The sequence below is a fragment of the Mastacembelus armatus genome, chromosome 8 (assembly GCF_900324485.2).
Source record: "Mastacembelus armatus chromosome 8, fMasArm1.2, whole genome shotgun sequence".
In the NCBI taxonomy this organism is placed as follows: Eukaryota; Metazoa; Chordata; class Actinopteri; order Synbranchiformes; family Mastacembelidae; genus Mastacembelus; species Mastacembelus armatus.
This window is the reverse complement of record NC_046640.1, coordinates 13,847,869-13,867,818: the sequence shown is the minus strand read 5'-3', so window position 1 is coordinate 13,867,818 and position 19,950 is coordinate 13,847,869. Positions and strand designations below refer to the sequence as shown.

Below are 19,950 nucleotides of genomic sequence, written 5' to 3'. Positions count from 1 at the left end.
AATTGTGCATACAGTATGGACAATTTGAAACAGTATTTTAGTTAAGCCCAAAGTTAAGGAGGAAATGGTGTAGTCGTTTAACGTTAATTATAATTACTGGGCATTTGCATTAATCCAGTGATGGTTAAAAAAATGCTAAACAGAAAATTTCAGTGTTTTTGACTGCAGACTCATCCAAACAAGTTAAGCACTGTTAAGGAGAAGGTCCTTTCAGACAAACTTTCTTTACTCCTTTAATGAGGGACTCAGTGAAAGAGCTGCTCAAACAGTGTGTATAATTATTCTGGGAACAGTGGCAGGTGTTTATTCCTGTGGACTTTGTAGGTACAATAGAACCTAGCAACTCATGTCACAGAGCTGAACCATGGCCATTTGGCAGATATTGATATCTCCCTGTTCACACACAGACCACACTCTTGCTACCTCATGCCAAACGTCTCTCTCTAATACCCAGCACGGTTTACATTACAGATTTCTATGGATCCCGTAAAAACGCTGAACCAATATGTCAGAGAATCCGAGCAGAGTCTGTCCACAAAGATTTCACCAACGATTAAGTGTTTAATTAGTTTCCACTAAACAATACAAACGAAACTGTAGCTCAGCAAAAAAATCCCCTATTGGCGTTTCACAGCACAGCACAAGTTTTTAAAGCACAGTAACATTTCCGTACAGTAACATGGAGCTTAGGAGGTGTGTAAGAGTTATGAAGAAAGAAGCTGAGAAATCTTAATGGGATGATTTTAGTTCTGCATTCACAAAACGCCTTACATTACATGAGTCTTCCCAAGACATCTCACAGGTTGTTTTAGATAAGTTGCCATGACGTTATCAGTGCAGGTATATTGTTTTGGAGATGAGAAACATTATCAGACACATACTGTTTGCACTCATAGTCTCTTAATATAAACCCTGTGCCATTTATCTGACACTGTTGCATTTATGCCTACAACAGTGTTTATGATGTTGCATATTACTGATGCTCATATGCACATTTTGTTCAGAGCATCTGAAGCTTAAACCTTAATGTGAGAGGTATGATTTGTGGGTTTCTGAGATCTGTTTCTGTGGGTTGAAGGAAACACAAACAAATAATTTATGCATTTAAAAAAGGTAACAACCCTACTGTTTCATATTTAGACAGATTTGTTCAATTGTGTTATGATTTTAAATACCTTAAAACACATCAAGTATTTCTGTGCTGTGTGTATGTATTGGTTTAAATTTGAAGTGATCGAGATTTAGAGAGTTACTGCACCTAAACAAACAGCATATTTTTCAAAAAAAAATGTCAAAACATTTGTTATGTCAGTATTTTCAGATATTTTTGTTTCATTTCAATTCTGCCTGTCTACAAACATGGCTTTATGATTATACAGGCTAATTAGAGTCTAAGATGAAGGAACACATTTGTTTTTGTCAGGGGTATCAACTTCTACAACGTCATGCTGCTTAACAAAATAATATACAGTTACTGTAATTGCTGTAATCATTGTCAAATGAACAGTTTGCAGTTTAATTTCTTTGTCAGCATGATTTGGGTTTAATTTGGCAGAATCCATTATTTAACATCTAAAAATGATTCTCCAACAGCTTTATTGGCTCAAATCACAATTTTATTCAAACTGGCAGTTGACCTTGAATTCTCCACTCAACAAAAACACATCTTGGCTTAACTGAGTCACTGCTTGACTTAACAGGCCTTGTGTAAATAGGATTACTGAGAATGCAATTACTCTATGTGGGAAAAGTGAGAAGAGGAGATAAAGAGACAAAAAAAATGAAAATTTGGATATAATGATTAATTTAAAAAATTGACTGATTAAATATTGTTCTTCAACAATGTTCATGCTGACAAAGATAATAAAATAGCCCTCACAGGGAGCAAAGATCTCTGTTCATTATCTTCATACCACAAAAATACTTTGTTTGTGAAGTGTCTAAGCAGTTCTGCTTTTACACAATTTTATTTTCGTGTTAAACATTGTTGTGGTCTGTGTATTCTTTAAAGTGAATGAGTGCTACTTGAAATAGATGGATCTAGCTATTGTACTGCTTTGTCTTTTTCAGACTAAAACTGTGCCTGTAAATGTACTAATATGGATCAGCTAACCGGATTTCGGTTTTAGCCGTCTATGCATTTTAAAAACTGAAAAATGCATAATTACATCTTGTTAGTTGATTCTGTCATTAACTTCATTATTAAGTGATTGCTAAATGAGTTGTTTGGTGGTTGGTTAGCCACCCAAAGACTAAGGAGCTGTAATTACGGTGATTACTGCATGTTAGAGTGGCATAATTATAGTAATGGGTCGAAAGCTGGTGGGATGCCCATTCCTATTTTGGCTGCAGGCCATTCAATTAGTTCCAGTTGTATACAACCATGTACAAATCACATTACAAGAAGTCTGCTCAGTAGCCGCTCACCCCAAAGAAACATCCATTCATCCTCAGGGGCACAATGCATGTGTCATTCATATCAACTTAGCTGTTAAAACCTAATCGGTCGTGTATGTGTTATTACATCTGCTGCACTAATGTTGTGGTAATATTAGAGTTTTTTTTTTTTCCTGCAGTTTTGTTACAGTCAGGAAAAACAAACATTAAATTAAACATTAGAGCTCTAATTTTACTTTGACAGAAGGAGCAGCCTTAATGTTTCTCCTGCCCTTTTCCACATCTCTCTTTTTATTCTCTGTCTCTGTCACTTTCTCTGGCTGCTTCAGTTTTTTACTTTCATCCATGTGAGATGGCAATGTTTTTGATTGATGATGGTTTCTCCAGCATGTGTGCTTTTACAAAAAAGTTTCAGATCTGTTTCTAATTTCAACTATGTCTCCTGATTGCCATGACGCACGTAGGTTTTTGTTGCAGCCAATTTTATCTCTCACAGCCATTACATAGAATGACAGAAACGCATTGTGCAATAGTATTTAATGTTTATATCTGACCATATGAGATCATTTATTTTCCTCTATTCCTCTAGTCTTTGGATTCTTTTTCACTTCAACAGTTCAACTGTTTAGTTAAAACTAATGCAGGCTAGCCTAGTCTCAATTATATAAACAGAGTGGACGATGGTATAATGTATTAAGTACAACAACAGAACCGCAAGCTACATTTTCCAAAAGAATCAGTGTTATCAATGCCTCTCTTAAACAGTTTAAAGGTCTAATTTTGATAAACACTGGACAACCATGATAATGGCACATATCAGTCTCTTATTTTTTGTTTTGTTTTGTTTTGTTTTGTTTTTCAGGCTGTCTTCACCACCACAGTGTTTGAGAAGAACATTATAAAGCCCACCTTATTGTGAAGCTAAATTGCAATTTTTTATTATATCCTAATAAAAATCTGCTTCACTTTTAGTCTCATGCCAAGTGTTTGTACAACCGGCACCATTACACATTGCACTGTCTTGCACCTAAGTGCTTATGTGTGTGTGTGGGTGTGTGTGTGTCAGTCTACAGGTGGGCAGGTGTAATGCAGGGAGGATACCTCTGTGGTTTTCACAGCCTGGAGGCAGGTCTCTGCTGAACGGGTTTATGTGTGAGATGTTTCTGCTGTGGAAAATCGTGCTAACAGTAAAACAAGTAGAGACATTTTGTGCAAAATATTTGTTTACTATATGTTTACTATTATTGTTGTTTTAGAGTTGCTATCATAGATGATATCATTGAAAGTTTTTTTAGTACAGAAAAATCTGGATGCCCAACATGTGTGGGTGGTTTCTGCACAGTGTCAATAATGACTTATATTATAATTTTGGTTTTGGCATCTTGACCACCCACAGGAAAGTATATGCTAATGCTTGATCCTGCCTGATACCACAGACCGTGCCTCCTGCAACAGTGCCCACTTGCTAAAAGTATATTTTATACAGGAAATAAGAAAATAAGTGATTTCCAAACAGCAAGATTTTGCGATGAGTTTATGCAAGACACGAGTCAACTCTTCTACAATTATATGCACCGTTGAAGCAGTCCAGAATATGTCCTATGTTCCTGTGGATTGATATATAAATAGATTGTTTGATTGTTCGACTGTCTGACTAAAAATATCAGATTGAGGTAGTTTTGTCCAAGATTACATTTCATAAGTTTCTTGTGTTGTGTTTATTTGATCCTGCATAAATGCATTCTCCACTGGATATGTAATTATTTTACTCCAAACTGTTTTAGTCGTTGCTTGTTCCCACTTGCCCTGGAAACGCTGACACTGTTAGTGATGCCAGAAGCTCAAGATGATTTGATTTTTTTCATTGGAAATATAAAAAGGTGGATCCAAACCAGACATGAAAACAAAAGGAATGTCTTGGGGAAAATGTGCTATGTAAAATGAAAAACCTAGATAAAAAGATAACAGCTGGTACATAGACACAAGTTAGCCCCAAATATTAGCACCTGTTTGGAACCCTAGCTGTCATAGCTAAGAAGTAAAGGTATGTGCTTAAGACAAAATACCATATGTTTGAAATACCATAAGTTGCTTCATAGGCCTGTAGACCTGACATATGATATATGATATATGACTGTGCGGGATAATTTATATATTGCAATTATCAACAGAATGAATGTCTTGTGTACAAAACTGTTATGGTGAGACCTTGCTGCCCTAATCAAATGAGTAGTATGTGCAAACCACTACTGCCCCCTTCACCAAAAAGAGGTAATGTAACATCATTGCACTGTCCTATTCTGAGTCTTTATCTATCTCTGTGGTAATTTACAGATAAATCAGATACTGGATCGATGTGGGTTTTGTCTTTGTGTTCACTTAGGAACAGAACATTGGGTTCAATGCTCCCAACTAGAGGCTTAAATGCAATTAAACCTCCCTGTGAAACAATCAATCCCAATACACCCTGGCACATACTCACACACAGGCTCTACACACTCAGAGACCTTTCCACCTTTCACGTGTTGAGTGACACCTCTTCACTAGCTGTACTATTTTCTTTTAATGAGTGAGTGAGACACAGCAAGGACGCTTTTATTTTGCATCAAACCAAACATAACGATCTAAATACAACTGACATGTACTCTTTGCTGGATGATATTGCTCTTGTGTTACTGACCTCCAGTAAGAGGAGGAAAGGCTGAAGGGCTGATCGTGGATGACACATATCACTCCAAGAAAGCCTCAACAGACCAGTTCCACGATGCCTCCTGAAGCCACATGTCCAGCCCAGACTGACACCCATGAGACATGAGATGACAAAGTGGCAAAGACAAAATTCTCTGTCCCCACACAATATACTGCTGTTCAGAACTTTTGGACTCCAGAAGATCCTCCCCTCCAGGTCAGCGTCAAATCCACGACATAAGAACCTATAAATGAATCCCTGAACCACACATTGATGTTTGACGCACACTGTATCGCACTCAGAACACAGCACAGAAGAATATACCACACTGGTGAGTAAAAACAATACTATTTGAGCTTTTACTAGCTCCACAGGTCATGTTAAATTTTTTTAAATAGTTTTCAAGTAGGTTTTTAATCAAACCATTTCAGTCAATACATATTCTTGAAATAGAGGCAGAAGTGCCTAATTATTTACTTTGAATTACTCATTTCTGTTTAATCAGTTTGATATTATTTAATGAGAATTTTGCAATTACTTTGCCTTGTTAAGAATAATATCAACCCAGAGAATCGGATGTGAAACAATTGTGAATAAGTTAAAGTCGATGAAGTGTATATATGTGGATGGACGCAATCTTTCATCCAGTTTGATCTTTGATGAAACAGGTGAATTACTTAAAGCATATCGAATACAAATAAAATAATTTAGAAACCAGAAAGATATCTACATAAATACACAAAACAACCTTTGCCACTAACAGGTAATTTAGGTTGAATATTGTTGAGAGCACATGTTAAACCCTTAAATACTGCAGGGTATATAAAAGCTACCTTTTAATATTCTGTTATGTTTATTTCATTTTTAGTGGATATGCCTGAGTAACAAAACAATTGATTAAGTCTGCAAACTCCTGGGACGAGCAACTTGGCACAGCGCTTCACTCCTCCATCAGTGTGATTAGTCCCACGGGTGTGTGTGTGGCCTGAGGTAAAGCCTGCAGCAGACAGAGGTGAGAAACACCATCCACAGAGGGAGCAAGGGGAGCAATGCCATTTTAAACCAGAATAGACCCCTTGATGACTCTACAAGGAACAATCACAGCCTCTGGCTCCAATAGTCCATTCAGATGAGGGAGCTCAGGTGTACTGCATGTGAGGACTGTCACGTTTTTAAAGAGGTTGTGCTACAGCCTGACTCAGAGCTGCTGTAAATAGTCCAGAACAGAGTCAGAAATGTAAAGAGTGTGTTAGAAAAACTGAAAAAAAGATTCCATTTGTGATCTTCCTGTAGGGTCCAAAGAGCTCAAGGCCCAGGACACCTATAATTCTTTGGTTCATGTCTTATCCCAGTTATTATTCCATCAATCCAGTCATTATTACATTTATTTTCCAGGTTATTGTCCTTTTCTGTTCAAAAATTAGCTTAAGAAATATATAAATGTCAAAAGCAGGCTTTTAAGAGCTCCAGGAAATTGCCAAATTACCACTGGCCTTACTAGCAACAGTCTTAAGCGATCGTGTACGTGCAAAATATGAACTTTGCCATTTTTATTTGGGAATAGCTGTCCTTTTATTCTGCTGTGAAAGGGCGGTGCTTTTATCATGTGTCCCTTAAGTGAGTTAGATGTCCCTGCAAACAGGGAGTCACAGTTCCCAGAGGAGAGTCCACACAGACACAATAACAAGATAACAGCCTGAGGAGATGCACTGACGATGTTTGTAACATGTTTTTTGGCCTCTGGGAACCATGTCACTTTATTCTGGAGCTAGTTTAACTCTACTGAGATTAAATCAAAAACAGGAATTCTAATGAACAACAGTATGTTTGACATGAGAAAATATATTATTTGCCTTTGAGTGACAGAAGATAGTAAATAAGTATTTTTGTACCACACTTTTGTTTCTCTCCCATCAGGTTTCTGGTTTCTGCAGTTGTACAAAGAATGGAGCGAAATGTATCTTCATCACTTAACTTGACCTCTCCATCGACTCAGCTCCCTCATGTTAATACCACAGTAAAACCCTTCAGTGTGTTTGATGGCTGCGAGCATCAGTTCGAGGCACTTCTCTTTGACCTGGGCGTCCAGTGCATCAATGTAGTTGTGGGAATCCCTACCAACTTATTTGTCATTGCCATCCTCATCCACAATCGCAAAGATCCCTCCACTTCAGACATATTCTTGGGCTGCCTGGCCTTCATGGATGCCTACTTTGGTGTCATGACCATCATTAACTTCATTAACTTTTATTACTGGCATAGCGAAGTGGTGTGGTCCTCCACTGAGTTCTCCTATGGCGTGAAAGACACCAGTGGCCCATTGTTTCTCTCCTGTATCTGTCTGGACCGCTTTGTGGCTGTGCTGTTTCCAATTTTATTTGGGCAGCATAAAGATGCTAAGTACAGGATATACCTCTCAGTGCTGGTATTTTGTCTCACCTTTGCCTACTCAGCAGCCAAAGCTGTGGGAGATATACCCAACTTTTCGAAAGTGTTCACTTGTGAGATCCTGGCAACATTTACTTGGATGGTTGTGTGTAATATAAGCATTCTGTGGACCCTGAAGAGGTCACGTGGTGCAGGGAAAGATGAGATGCACCCCATGAAGAAGAAGGCTTTCAAAGTTGTGTACTCTATCTTTTGTATCATTGTGTTCAACTACCTGCCACTTGTAGCACTTTTCCCTTTTCAAGACCACTTCTCCCCTGACATGTTTCACTGCTATGTGCAGCCAACTGCCTTTGCCTTCCTCAACATCAGCAGCACCATCCAGCCACTAGTCTACCTTTCTCGTCTGGATAAAGTGCCTTTCCTCCCAGACACCTGCATGAAGAAGTGGTGTACCTGTTGCTCTGCGGAGAACACAACCCCTGCACAACAGCCACCTGCCTAGGTTTACATAAGACTGTCAGACACATGAGCCGTGTGGACCTTAAGAACACATCCTTTAAAGAAGCTGTGAAAATAGGAGCTGAATATATTAAATCTTATTGCAAATTTGTATTTATTTTCGTTATTGATTTTACTTTTTTATAATTTTCCAATATATGAGTTAATTGAATAGATTTCCGACAAATGCAAATATTTGATTTATATATATAATCATCCTATACTATACCCAATAATGAGAAGACTAATGGAAAACAACTGTTTAATTTAAAGAACTAATCACTTTTACAGAAGAACTTAGATGCATTTTTCAATGCTGCTGTCGCTCCATAGCAAAATTCTCAAATATTTGTTGGACTTTGGCGCCATCATGTGTAAAAAAGTGGTCAATAAACAGTAGGGTACAAAATCCTTCTGCTGTTGTTGCGTCCCTTTTGACCTTAGTCATTGACTATATTGAAATAAATTATAACTTAAAGCCACCATACACACATGTATATAATTAAAAAAAGTTTTCAAAGAAAAACCTTGCCTTTAGTGTGTGTCTGGGTGTGCTCATGGTATGTGGTGCATATTTCTTAAGTTGCATGGTGCTGGACATGGAGAAACCTCTCCTCTATCACAGTCCAGTGTACTAGTATAGTTAATTCAAACTCTTGTTATACAATACCCTGATGTTATGTTAATAGCGTGGTGTAAAAAGACAACTTCATAATTTAGCATTTTATGTGTAAATGTGTGAGAGAACGCTTGGAAAGGAGCTGGGCTACCTCTTTTCCAAAATGTCAATCTATTCCTTTAAGGAGGGAGTGCTGAGAAAAACAAATATCAAATGTTTTTGAAGCAGCAAATGTGTTCTTTAACAACCATAACACTGTACTTTTTTCACTGTTGTGATATTGTGACAAGTACCTTCTCTGGTATTATTCTCAGAGGATGAGTGCTCTGTGTGTAAAAATACGGAAGTAAAGTTTCTGTGAACGTGTGTATAAATGCATATATGAGTGTATTGTCAGAAGGATCAAAAAAAGACACTGTCCCTTTGTTGTAATCTAGCTGCACTTTGACCTTTTTTGGTGTTCTTGAAAGTGTCAGTAGAGTGGGTGGGGACGTCATTGCCCTAAACTCTCCCTCTCTGAAACACAGAGTCCAGAAACCATTTTCAGGCCGAGCTGAGATCTCAGCGCTCCTTGATACAGAGGAAGAGGCCACGCCCAGCAGCCAGTCCTGATTGCTTCCTGTTTCCACAACCCACTGGTGACTTCCTGAGCCAAGTGCTGTCATGGCGACCACTTCAGCACTTAGGTGGAAACGCTCCGGGTTGTCAGGGCAACAGCCAGGCTGCTTTAAGTAGTGGAGGGAAGCAAGGTCATCGGACAGGATGAGGCAGGGGTGTGCTGTGTTTGGGTCCAAAATGACTGGAGCTAAAACGTAAAAAAAAATAACAATCCAGAAGGACTAATGTCAACCAGGGTTAGGGTCGTATAACTATCTTCCTGAAAATGTCCAGGAAATGTACTTACTAAAGTCAATGTGGTTCAGCATTTTCTCCCAAACTCTATGCTTAAGATTGCAGAGATGCTCCGACACATTGATCAGTAACCCAGACATGTTAACTGACTCAAGATTGATGCTTTTGCATCTGTGAGAACAAGATATATTACACTGAGAAAATATCATAGCTAACCCATCACAGACAGAAAGAGTACAAATTCAGGATGATGTTGAGCTACCTGTTTTGAGTGTCTTTAAAATTCTGAAAAATAAAAAACAAATGCAGTGTCAAAATGAGAAATCTTTGAAAACACTGATTAAAGAAAACTCTAGTAAAACAGACTTTATGAACCTTTAACAAAATCATATCATCTTCTTTCAGCTGCTGCTGTATAACTGAGATGGCCTCAGTGAGTGACAGCACCTCTGCAGAAAACTCTTTAATTTTGTCCTTCATTGCTGCAAATTTCTCTTCCTCTTCTTTTTTAACAGCTGCTAATCTGGCTGACTCTTCTTGGTAGAGGACCTGGTGGAGCTGCTCGAACTGCCTCTTGATCAATCTCTGTGTTTCCAATGCTTGATTCTGAGGGAAAGTATGATAAATACTAACTTTTTTATTCAGAACAAATATGTAAGATTTGCCATCTCATTGCAGCTTACTGTGATAAACTTCAACATGTCCACAGAGGTCTTCTGAATTATTTTGAGACTGTTCACTTTATCTTGGAAGCTCTTAAGGGATGAAACAAGTTCGTCCTGAAAGTCAAATAGGGCTGAGTCAGCAGAGCTTAGACAGACACATTGATGTTTCAGAACCTTTAGTTCTTTTGATATTTTAGTCCTGGATTGACACTGAACAATAGCAATGTGGATTACAGTCAGGACATACTTGCTAAACAGCATTCTACATTTAGGAGTCACTGTAACTAGAAATAATATGGTCTGTTTCGCAATGCTCTTACAGTGTAAATGGAAAACATGATATTATTTCTCTTACCTTACAGTCTAGCCTTGCTTCTTCTATAGGCGAGCAGTCATGGGTTTTGTGAAGTTTGGAAGACTGGCACACCACACAGATGGGTTGTTTGTCAAGAAGACAGAAGAGTTTTAACTTCTCCCCATGGAGATTGCAGTTCATCATTTCTTCTGCCAGCCCTGAACTCTGCCTCCTGTCCTGCATTAGAGCCTCACAGACATTTTTCAGAGCCAAATTGGAGGGAGGACTGGACTTGGAGGCTCTTTTCCTGCACACTGGGCACTGGCGTAGTCCTGTGTCCCAACAGCACTTCAGACAGCTCCTGCAGAAGCTGTGGCTACACTTCAGCAAAACCGGGTCCATAAAAATGTCGCAGCACACTGGACATGTAAGATCCTCTTCTGGGAGCGACATGATCATTCACTTATTATGTACAAGTAAATCCACCGTTCCAAACAGTCCTCTGGTTTACATCCTTAACAATTTCTTGTTTGACAATAGCAACATAATTTAGAATACCTGCTAAACACATGCCACATACTAAACCCAACTGCCTATTGTTCCTGACATGAAGTAGCAAATGCTCTCGCCTTTCCTGTGTTTGAGTAACATAAATTGTAGCAGAGTTGAAAAAAAAAAAAAAACCCTGCATGTGAAAGCGCTGGGAAACAGGAAATAAGGGCCTATTGGTCAGTTGTTGGAGAGCTCTGGTTGGTAGGTTGCTGCATGTTTGGAATGTAATCATACAGGATATAACTGAATCTTGCTGACATCCATGTTAACAGCCCAAGTTTACACACTTGCAAATTTTTTAAAACCTAGTTATTATTATAATTCATGGTCGAACTGGCTTAGCAACTGACACTGGGTAAACATTAGGCAAACAGAATACTTCAACTAATTTCATACATCCTTGAGTTTCTTAACTGTAGCATTGTATCCCAAACTTCCTGTTGAGTTTTGATGGATGGAAAAGGTGCCACAATATGTTGTGTCATGTTGTGTTACTGTCTGCGTTTTAATCCTTTAGGAAATGAGTTTAACTAAACCAGCTCATGTAGCCTGTTAGGAAGCAGAGGCAACATTTTTTTTACTTGTGAAAGAAGACGCCTTAAAAGGCAGAATATAAAATAGGCGGTAGCTAAAAATAGATTAAAGAACACAGCGAACATTTAACCTGAAAGTCTACTGTTGGTAGGCCTGAATGTAAAAACCTAACAATGTGTAGTAGAGTATCTGTCCTTTAGGCATTAGGAGAGCTAATATTTAGTGTTCACACACTTCTGGCTTTTCTGGCTTACTGTCATAAAAACCTGGAAATAACACAAACTAAACAACTTTAACTTTGAATACTGACTGTGCGACTTAATGGGCTCATTACAATATCTGCAGGGTTGGTTCCTTTTTATGAGATCATGGACTTAATGGACATATTTTCTCTACTTTGCTTTGACAAATTATATTTATTACTGTCCAATATTTTCACACCCTCTAATGTTTTTGTTTTGAAATGTGTAGCCTCTGGTTAGCACTGTTGCCTCAGAGCAAGAAGGCTCCTGGTTTGAAACCCATCAGGCACCTTCCTGTGTGGAGTTTGCATGTGCTTGTGTGGGTTTTCACCAGGTACTCCTGTTTCCTCCCACAGTCCAAAAACATGTATTTCAAGTTGACTGGTGACTCTAAATTGCCCATAGGAGTGAGTGTGAGTGTGAGTGAATGAGGTTGTGTGTCTATATGTGGCCCTGTGATGGACTGGTGACCTGTCCAGGGTGTACTCCTGCCTTTCACCCAAAGAGAGCTGGGATAGGCTCCTAAATTTAGACCACTAAATAGGAATAAGCAGGTATAGATAATCCTATTTTTCTTCTTGTCCCATTTAAATTATAATAGTCAGTGGGAGTGGGCAAACCAGTGACATAAGACACTCGGCCTTATATGGTTGCAGATGTTGGGTATTTAAAAAAAAATCTTTCACCTATGTGTCAGCATGTAGAACTCATTTTGAAGTTGACTGGTTTAAGGTTAAGTTTTGGTAAGGAATTTAGTTATTATGATTAAGTTATCGGTAGGTCTCCAAGAAATTATTGCCAAGGTTGTGCGTCTGTGTGTAGCAGTTGGTGCGGGTATCCTCCCTCCACTCCACAGAATAATGAGATTCTCTTGCAGGGCCCCGCATCCTATCCCCCATTTCCACGGATCTTGGTTTTTCCCTCACCTCCGGTCTTTGGTTACCATGGCGATGACGTCAGGTTGCACCACCGTTTCAGCCCAGTAGACGGTCTCAGAGGCGGTGCAACAGATCCCTGACAATCGACCGCAGAAGCCATCATCCCGTGAATCACTGCTGCTCAGACTTCCATCTCCATCTCGACCATCCTCCTATCTGCATATCCAGAATGCGCGAAATTGTGCATTTGCAAGCCGGTCAGTGCGGAAACCAGATCGGGGCCAAGGTAGGTATATACATATATGTATAAATTTCCCTTTTTTGAGTTTGCATTCTGGTTTGACTTTGTGCAGGTATTCGTGCAGGTGCCCTTTAATCCATCCTCCAAGAATTCTCTAGAAGAAACCAAATGCGGTCTTGCGTTGGTTAAAGCCCCGTGCACTGGATGCAAGTTCATCAGTTCAAGCCATAGACGATTTGATATTTATTATGATTCTTTGTAGGGCTCAGGATGCGTGCACGCACTGATTTATGCAACACACGAAAACATTTATGCATCATGTGAAATGACTTTTAAAAAACACCCTAACTAGTAATTACAGGCAAATATTGATATTCCAGCTATTTTATGGAGCGTTGCAGACAATTATTTAAGTGAGTTATTGTAGTAGTATAGTAACCTCATTGTCAGAGGAGGAGAATCTCCCCCTCCCCCAACACATTTATGACCTATTTTTGACTATGATTCTTTTCCAGCCAAATACTATTAATAATGTTCTATTTTTATACATATTGAATTTGCTGTTTTTCAATTTTCCCTTTATGGCTTTAGTATTTTAAGTTTGTAACCCTTAATAATATAGTGTGTTAGCAATGCATCATAGATACTGTGAAATATCAAATTATCATCTGCTTAATAACTCTTGAGATGATCTGAATTTCAGACTAATAGACTGCACCTGCATGTAACTACAGATTGTTTTGCAGCTTCGTATGATTAAAAATAGGTGCCTATATAAAGTAGCCATGTGAACCTGCATGCATTTTTTTTTATTAGGTTCTAAATTGCTATTTTAACATCTGTCTGTGTGTCCTCTCCTGCCATGCCTGTTTTTTCTCAGTTCTGGGAGGTGATCAGTGATGAGCATGGCATTGATCCTACTGGTACCTACCATGGAGACAGTGATCTACAGCTAGACAGGATCAGTGTCTATTACAATGAGGCCACAGGTACACTACACCTTAAGATGTAATACACAACAGGGGAAACTAAACTATATATTTAATATATTTTCTTCCTTTTATTTACCCAACTTTACTATTGTGCCATATACACATCCATATTTTATGCCGAGCACATCATGCATGACACCTCCTAAGAATGACATTCATTTTCCCTGATTTTAGGTGGAAAGTATGTGCCACGAGCCATCCTGGTGGATCTGGAGCCTGGTACGATGGATTCAGTCAGGTCTGGTCCATTTGGGCAGATCTTCAGACCTGACAATTTTGTCTTTGGTAAGCTATGTAAATATAGTAGAGATGCACTTGTCTATCATCATATAAAATTACAATTCATTTCTTGCATGTATTTGTTATACCAGCTCAATAAATTATGAATTATGATACTGTAATACTCAAATTGTGATCGACCTCTTTAGGCCAGAGTGGAGCAGGAAACAACTGGGCCAAGGGCCACTACACTGAGGGAGCTGAACTGGTGGACTCTGTCCTGGATGTAGTGAGGAAAGAGGCTGAGAGTTGTGACTGCCTTCAGGGCTTCCAGCTCACTCACTCCCTGGGTGGTGGCACAGGCTCTGGCATGGGCACCCTGCTCATCAGCAAGATCCGTGAGGAGTACCCTGATCGTATCATGAACACCTTCAGTGTGGTGCCTTCTCCTAAGGTGTCCGACACTGTGGTGGAGCCCTACAATGCCACCCTCTCTGTCCACCAGCTGGTAGAGAACACAGATGAAACCTACTGCATTGACAATGAAGCTCTCTATGATATATGCTTCCGCACTCTTAAACTCACCACCCCCACCTATGGAGATCTTAACCATTTGGTGTCTGCCACTATGAGCGGTGTGACCACCTGTCTCCGTTTCCCTGGTCAGCTCAATGCTGATCTCCGTAAACTAGCTGTCAACATGGTGCCCTTCCCCCGTCTGCACTTCTTCATGCCAGGTTTTGCCCCCCTCACCAGCAGGGGCAGCCAGCAGTACCGTTCCTTGTCTGTGCCAGAGCTCACTCAGCAGATGTTCGACGCCAAGAACATGATGGCTGCTTGCGACCCACGTCATGGCCGCTACCTCACCGTGGCTGCAGTGTTCAGGGGCCGCATGTCCATGAAGGAGGTGGATGAGCAGATGTTGAATGTGCAGAACAAGAACAGCAGTTACTTTGTTGAATGGATCCCGAACAATGTGAAGACCGCTGTCTGTGACATCCCACCCCGTGGCCTCAAAATGGCTGCCACTTTCATTGGCAACAGCACAGCCATCCAGGAGCTGTTCAAGCGCATCTCTGAGCAGTTCACTGCCATGTTCCGTCGTAAGGCCTTCCTCCACTGGTACACTGGTGAGGGCATGGATGAGATGGAGTTCACCGAGGCAGAGAGCAACATGAACGACCTGGTTTCCGAGTACCAGCAGTACCAAGATGCCACTGCTGAGGAGGGCGAGTTTGAGGAAGAGGGGGAGGAGGAAGTTGCCTGAACCTCAGCCCACCCAAACCTCCTTTCACCTCACACATCCCCCAGCTCCATCCCTTTCATCATGAATTGAATGGTCCACTACATTGAAAAACTTTATCTAGATCACTGTTGCTCTAGTGTTAAACATTGGTGTTAACTGATATTAGTGATGTTTTTGGTTAAACGTTTTTGTATGTTGTGAATGCACTGAACCATTGACGTCCTTACATCTCTCACTGCCTTGCCGAATTCAAAAGCAAGTCATTTTAACTGTGAAGCCTTGAAATTGGATGATTAAAGTCTGATTATGCGGCCAATTTTACTGCCTCTGAGATTTTATTACTTCATTTAATGTGTGATCTGACATTATTACAGACCTTAAAGCACATCAGTGTCTTTGTGGACCATAGTGACATGAGTGTTGTTACTCAACCTCAAGGATTGACCCCTTTTGAGGGTAAGAACATGAATATCAATCAATAAAAACACATTTATTCGATACTGTTTTTAAGGCCTTATTTAAGTCCAATGACAACCTGACAATGAAAAATCTCTATGATCATAACAAGCAAACATGCTGAAGATTAAAAACAATAATATTCATATAATGAATACAAAAGTAGTCTTATCTTTTTGGCCTTAGAACTAATCAGACATGGTCTCTGAAGCGCACTTACTATAGCAAACGAGTATGTGGTATTCAGCATGAAATATTGCATAATCCATCCAAAAATATTTATGTTTATTTTAGCTCTCTCAAAAAGACACACCCAATCCAGGTAAACAGCAGTGGGAAGGGCACTTGGAAAACAAGCAAGTCAGTGGCCCTTGAGGACTGGAATTGCCCACCTTGCTGTAGATGCTTTTTTCCCCAGACAATTGTTTGACAAAGTGTTTTACTGACTTTCTCAGGTACAGTAAGGGGTTTAACCTTTCACTCTGTCAGTCAGGAGTGCTTATATGCATAGTCATTTTATCATCATGAGTAGAGAAATATTATGTTGATAGACCTATTTACATTTTCCCAACATTGCAAGGTATGGTTCATTTTAATTTCCACAAACTATTCCAATGCTTCACAGTCTTATTTTGACTGGGATTGCATACAGTGAATAAAAAGAAGCCTATTCATAAACTACAGCTGTCCCCACAAATTCTTTGAAATACTCCCCTATTATACAGATATTTAATTTATTTGACAATAGCATAAATAAACTTATGATTACTGTGTAAAACATATCTGCATGATTATGTGCTGCATCGCTGATCTTCTGAAATGAACCATTTTAAATAATGTGACTTTAAATCAGTATGCTTACTCAGATAATACTTAAAAGTGTAAACAATTCCTTGATTTTTTGCTTGATATCATTTCCCAGTATCACTGCATTTTCAACATACAGCAGTCTTTTGAAAAACAGTTTTTGTGCTTTGATAAGATGGTGGAGATGAAGACATTTAATTAAGTAAATTATTAGGCTAAAAAACATGTCTCAATTTAAAATGTAGTGGACTCATTGATACTCTCAGTAGCAAAACCAACAAGTATGAGGTAAAGGATTGAATGAAGAATGGAAACATGTTACGGAACGGAATCAAGAAAAACATCTCTAAACTATTAATGTTGATAAAATACTGCAGCGTCTGTTTCACTTGAGTAGAATAAATGTTGAAGACCTCCGTACCTCCATGAAATCTTCAATTATTGTTCAAATCTATTGGAAGATTAATCCAACTGATCCTCCTCAGAGTGCCAAGTCATGCGGGGACTATTCCGTGCTTGTTGAAATTAAGATGTAAGTAAATGTATCATGTTATAGTGCCTCAAAAGTGGCAATGTGACCTCGGCACCTGAGATTTTGTTTTTGGTTGAGGGAGAGTGACTCATCACATGGGAGGCCCCCGTGCATACATTTGCAGCCAATGTTCTCTGCAGGATGTTGCACAAACATAAAGCTGAAAGTGTCAAATGAGTCTTTCCTCCTTTGGTAACTTCAGTGCATCTGGTGCAGCCACACTGCGTACACCAGACTGTTCCTCGGCACTTGGTCTGTACGTCCCTTCAGTCTGCCTCTTCTTTTTCACTACACAGAAGACCCAGCCAAGAATGGCCAAGATGATGGCCAAGACTCCAATGGTGACTGTTGGGGCCACAATAGCTGCAATATTAGATCCCTGCAAATGCAAAATACAGGAGAGTTATCAATATGATGACAACTGATACTTTCTTATTTTATTTATTGTAAATGATAAAGGTTTTCCCTTACATGAGTGTTTTGTGTGGTGGCATTTGTAGAAATGTTAAAATTCCCTGTGAAAAGCACAGAAACATACAGACACTTTAGTGACATTGCAGACTCAGTTTGAATTCTCACTATTTGCCTGAATATACTATATAAATACTAAACTAAGCTAAGTGGACACAGGCTCCAGCCACATATACTGGCAGTGAAGATCACTCTTACCAATAAATCTTACTATCTAACTCAAAAACAAATAAGCATATTTCCCAAAACATTTAACTATTCCTTTAAGTGCAGGCATAGGCATTTGCCAAAAAAATAGCAGGTATACATTCTGTAGATTAACAAAGTAAAATGATGGCTTTGTGAGTGACGATAGAGATACAACTGTCTTTTTCCAAATAATATACAAATTATGAATAAAAATATCAAAATAAAATACAGAAATGTTTAACTAACGTGTGATGTATTAGTTAAACAACTAAGTGAGTCACAGGAGGTAGCCCTTGATCATACTATGACAGTGTGACTTAGTCATGGCCAATTTAAACTCCTTCTTTATTGTAGCGGTAAAGTTATTTCACATAAGTTGAACAGCAACAACAGAGCCATGGCAACAAACAGTATGCAGAATACCAGACATCCTACCAGGCCAGTGCTGTTTCCAGTCATTTTATCCATGACCAGCCATGTGATTGCTCAGTGAGATCATGAAACTACACTGTAGCTACTAGAGCAGGAAAGCAAGTATGGAGGAGGAGAAACTTAGAAATGGAGTCTACTGGAGCTACACAGTCTGCTGACTCAAACAACTAAAAATAAAAAAAATATAACGAACAACGCTTAAATCTGTTATTATCTTGTTTGTGTTCAGCATCACTAAACCACTTATAATCAATTCAATAAGAAAGTATTGCTTTGGAAACGTAAACCAACCCCCCATGACATTTTCTGAGTCAATCATTCACTAGGCAAAAAAAGCAAACTTTGCAGGGAAGAAAGTACAATCTGATAACAAAAAACTAGTTACAACAGGGGGCAGCCATGCTCAAAAGCTAAAGCCAAAACACACTGTGAAAATGAATTCTCTTACTGATAATAAATTGTAACTTCACCTCACTCTCTAATGTCAGAGTACAATTCTTAATACTTTTCTTAGTTCTGTGTTCTCACAACATGATGACAGGCCTGTGCATGTTAAAGATTTACTCTGGAATGATTTTTTTTTAATTTATTTACCACTGCAGGATTGAATAGAGTGTATATGTCTGTGTGTGTGTGTATGCGTGTGTGTGTGTGGGGGGGGGGGTTAATGGAGTGCAAAATAGAGAGATGGTTGCTTACTCACCCCACACAGGATTACTGCTCAGTACTATCAGTAAAACACTTCCAAACATAACTCCAGGATTGGCCAACACATCTGGACACACTGCCATGTCTGCGTGTGACCAGTAGAGCCAAGTGACTGGACTGGGACTGGACATCGGCTTGGGCCCACTTCCTTTGGTCCAACAATCACCGGGTGGATTTATCTCTTCCCTTGAGCAACTGAAGACACATTATTGTCAGTAGCTATAGACAGTATGTCATACACTATATCATTTTGTTCAGTTTAACTCTCTTGAAGGCTCCTTTAATCTGAGGTTTAGTCATGAAGGTAACACCATACAACCACTGAGTCACACATTCAGCCTGATGTTGAATCACCATTAAAACTTGTGAGACCTCAGGAAAATAATATGCTATTAATAGCACATGTGTTTATAAACTGAATCCAGCTTTAAAGTTCCTTTCTTATATGCAATTAAATGTAATCATAAAAATGACATGTCGTAAAGTTAATTTTATTCATAGGCCTACCCATGATCTGGCTGTTTCGGGTGATCGAAGCAAAACGGGAAACATCGAGCAGGTTGAGTCCTTCCGCCTCACCTTGTCAAAAATGAAACTGCAGCAGATGGTGGAGTCCAGTGGAAATAACAGATAACGGCTTAAGATTTAAGAGAAACTGTTTTCGTGAGACTAAAATTACTTTAATGGTCGTCTAGTACGGACTACATTTTCGATTGCACTGCCAGTCAGTGTTTTATGTAAAGCAGTTTTTTTTTCCGCCATTGGTCACATGGTTGAGTTTCGTGTTACATTACCTGAGCGCAGTTATCCACCTGCAGCGAAAGCGAACAGATCCTCCTTTGTACGGAGTCGAAAAACGCAGTTTACTGAAGCACAACGGACTTCTTCTGATACCATAAAAATGCTCCTCATAATATTCAGTACATTGTATTAAAATACATTAATGACATATAGCTATGTCACATTATGCATATTTATCTGCTGGTAATTAATTCAACTTTTTAGATAGTCTGTGGTGTGATGTCAGGTTGCTCTCACATGCTCC

General features: G+C 39.2%; 4 protein-coding genes across 6 annotated transcripts; 2 read left to right on the top strand and 2 right to left on the bottom strand.

Annotated features, from left to right (window-relative positions):
• The first annotated feature begins 7,031 nt into the window (after positions 1 to 7,031).
• On the top strand, positions 7,032 to 7,979 carry LOC113140601 (psychosine receptor-like). Its single transcript, XM_026324505.1, has one exon. It carries the CDS (start codon positions 7,032 to 7,034, stop codon positions 7,977 to 7,979), a length of 948 nt encoding a protein of 315 aa, XP_026180290.1.
• A 244-nt stretch (positions 7,980 to 8,223) lies between these two features.
• Positions 8,224 to 11,051, bottom strand: LOC113140764 (zinc-binding protein A33). The gene is made up of 6 exons (XM_026324755.1): positions 10,467 to 11,051; positions 10,130 to 10,225; positions 9,822 to 10,052; positions 9,709 to 9,731; positions 9,499 to 9,617; positions 8,224 to 9,399 (listed from the first exon to the last, which is right to left on the bottom strand). Exons 1-6 carry the CDS (start codon positions 10,863 to 10,865, stop codon positions 8,861 to 8,863), a joined length of 1,407 nt encoding a protein of 468 aa, XP_026180540.1. The 5' UTR covers positions 10,866 to 11,051; the 3' UTR covers positions 8,224 to 8,860.
• A 1,715-nt stretch (positions 11,052 to 12,766) lies between these two features.
• tubb4bl (tubulin, beta 4B class IVb-like) lies at positions 12,767 to 15,580 on the top strand. The gene is made up of 4 exons (XM_026324757.2): positions 12,767 to 12,898; positions 13,734 to 13,842; positions 14,020 to 14,130; positions 14,274 to 15,580. The coding sequence occupies exons 1-4, from the start codon at positions 12,842 to 12,844 to the stop codon at positions 15,329 to 15,331; spliced, it is 1,335 nt and encodes a 444-aa protein (XP_026180542.1). The 5' UTR covers positions 12,767 to 12,841; the 3' UTR covers positions 15,332 to 15,580.
• A 231-nt stretch (positions 15,581 to 15,811) lies between these two features.
• crb3a (crumbs homolog 3a) lies at positions 15,812 to 19,936 on the bottom strand. Of its 3 annotated transcripts, XM_026324759.1 has the most exons (5): positions 19,700 to 19,936; positions 19,413 to 19,500; positions 18,901 to 19,100; positions 17,577 to 17,620; positions 15,812 to 17,484 (listed from the first exon to the last, which is right to left on the bottom strand). In XM_026324759.1, exons 3-5 carry the CDS (start codon positions 19,034 to 19,036, stop codon positions 17,275 to 17,277), a joined length of 390 nt encoding a protein of 129 aa, XP_026180544.1. In that variant the 5' UTR covers positions 19,037 to 19,100; positions 19,413 to 19,500; positions 19,700 to 19,936; the 3' UTR covers positions 15,812 to 17,274. The 3 variants fall into 3 exon arrangements, with proteins under 3 accessions (XP_026180544.1, XP_026180543.1, XP_026180545.1); XM_026324758.1 differs by lacking the exon at positions 19,700 to 19,936 and having other exon boundaries at positions 19,413 to 19,684; XM_026324760.1 differs by lacking the exon at positions 19,700 to 19,936 and having other exon boundaries at positions 19,485 to 19,684.
• Positions 19,937 to 19,950: the final 14 nt, after the last annotated feature.

Coding starts and splice junctions, on each gene's coding strand:
- LOC113140601 (XM_026324505.1), top strand. CDS start 7,032: ATGGAGCGAAATGTATCTTCATCACTTAACTTGACCTCTCCATCGACT.
- LOC113140764 (XM_026324755.1), bottom strand. CDS start 10,865: ATGATCATGTCGCTCCCAGAAGAGGATCTTACATGTCCAGTGTGCTGC. Junction 10,053..10,129: donor ACATGTTGAAGTTTATCACA/GTAAGCTGCAAT, acceptor ACTTTCCCTCAG/AATCAAGCATTGGAAACACA. Junction 9,732..9,821: donor ATGATATGATTTTGTTAAAG/GTTCATAAAGTC, acceptor TTTATTTTTCAG/AATTTTAAAGACACTCAAAA.
- tubb4bl (XM_026324757.2), top strand. CDS start 12,842: ATGCGCGAAATTGTGCATTTGCAAGCCGGTCAGTGCGGAAACCAGATC. Junction 13,843..14,019: donor CTATTACAATGAGGCCACAG/GTACACTACACC, acceptor CCCTGATTTTAG/GTGGAAAGTATGTGCCACGA. Junction 14,131..14,273: donor ACCTGACAATTTTGTCTTTG/GTAAGCTATGTA, acceptor CGACCTCTTTAG/GCCAGAGTGGAGCAGGAAAC.
- crb3a (XM_026324759.1), bottom strand. CDS start 19,036: ATGTCCAGTCCCAGTCCAGTCACTTGGCTCTACTGGTCACACGCAGAC. Junction 17,621..18,900: donor GAGCAGTAATCCTGTGTGGG/GTGAGTAAGCAA, acceptor TGCTTTTCACAG/GGAATTTTAACATTTCTACA. Junction 17,485..17,576: donor CCACCACACAAAACACTCAT/GTAAGGGAAAAC, acceptor TTGCATTTGCAG/GGATCTAATATTGCAGCTAT.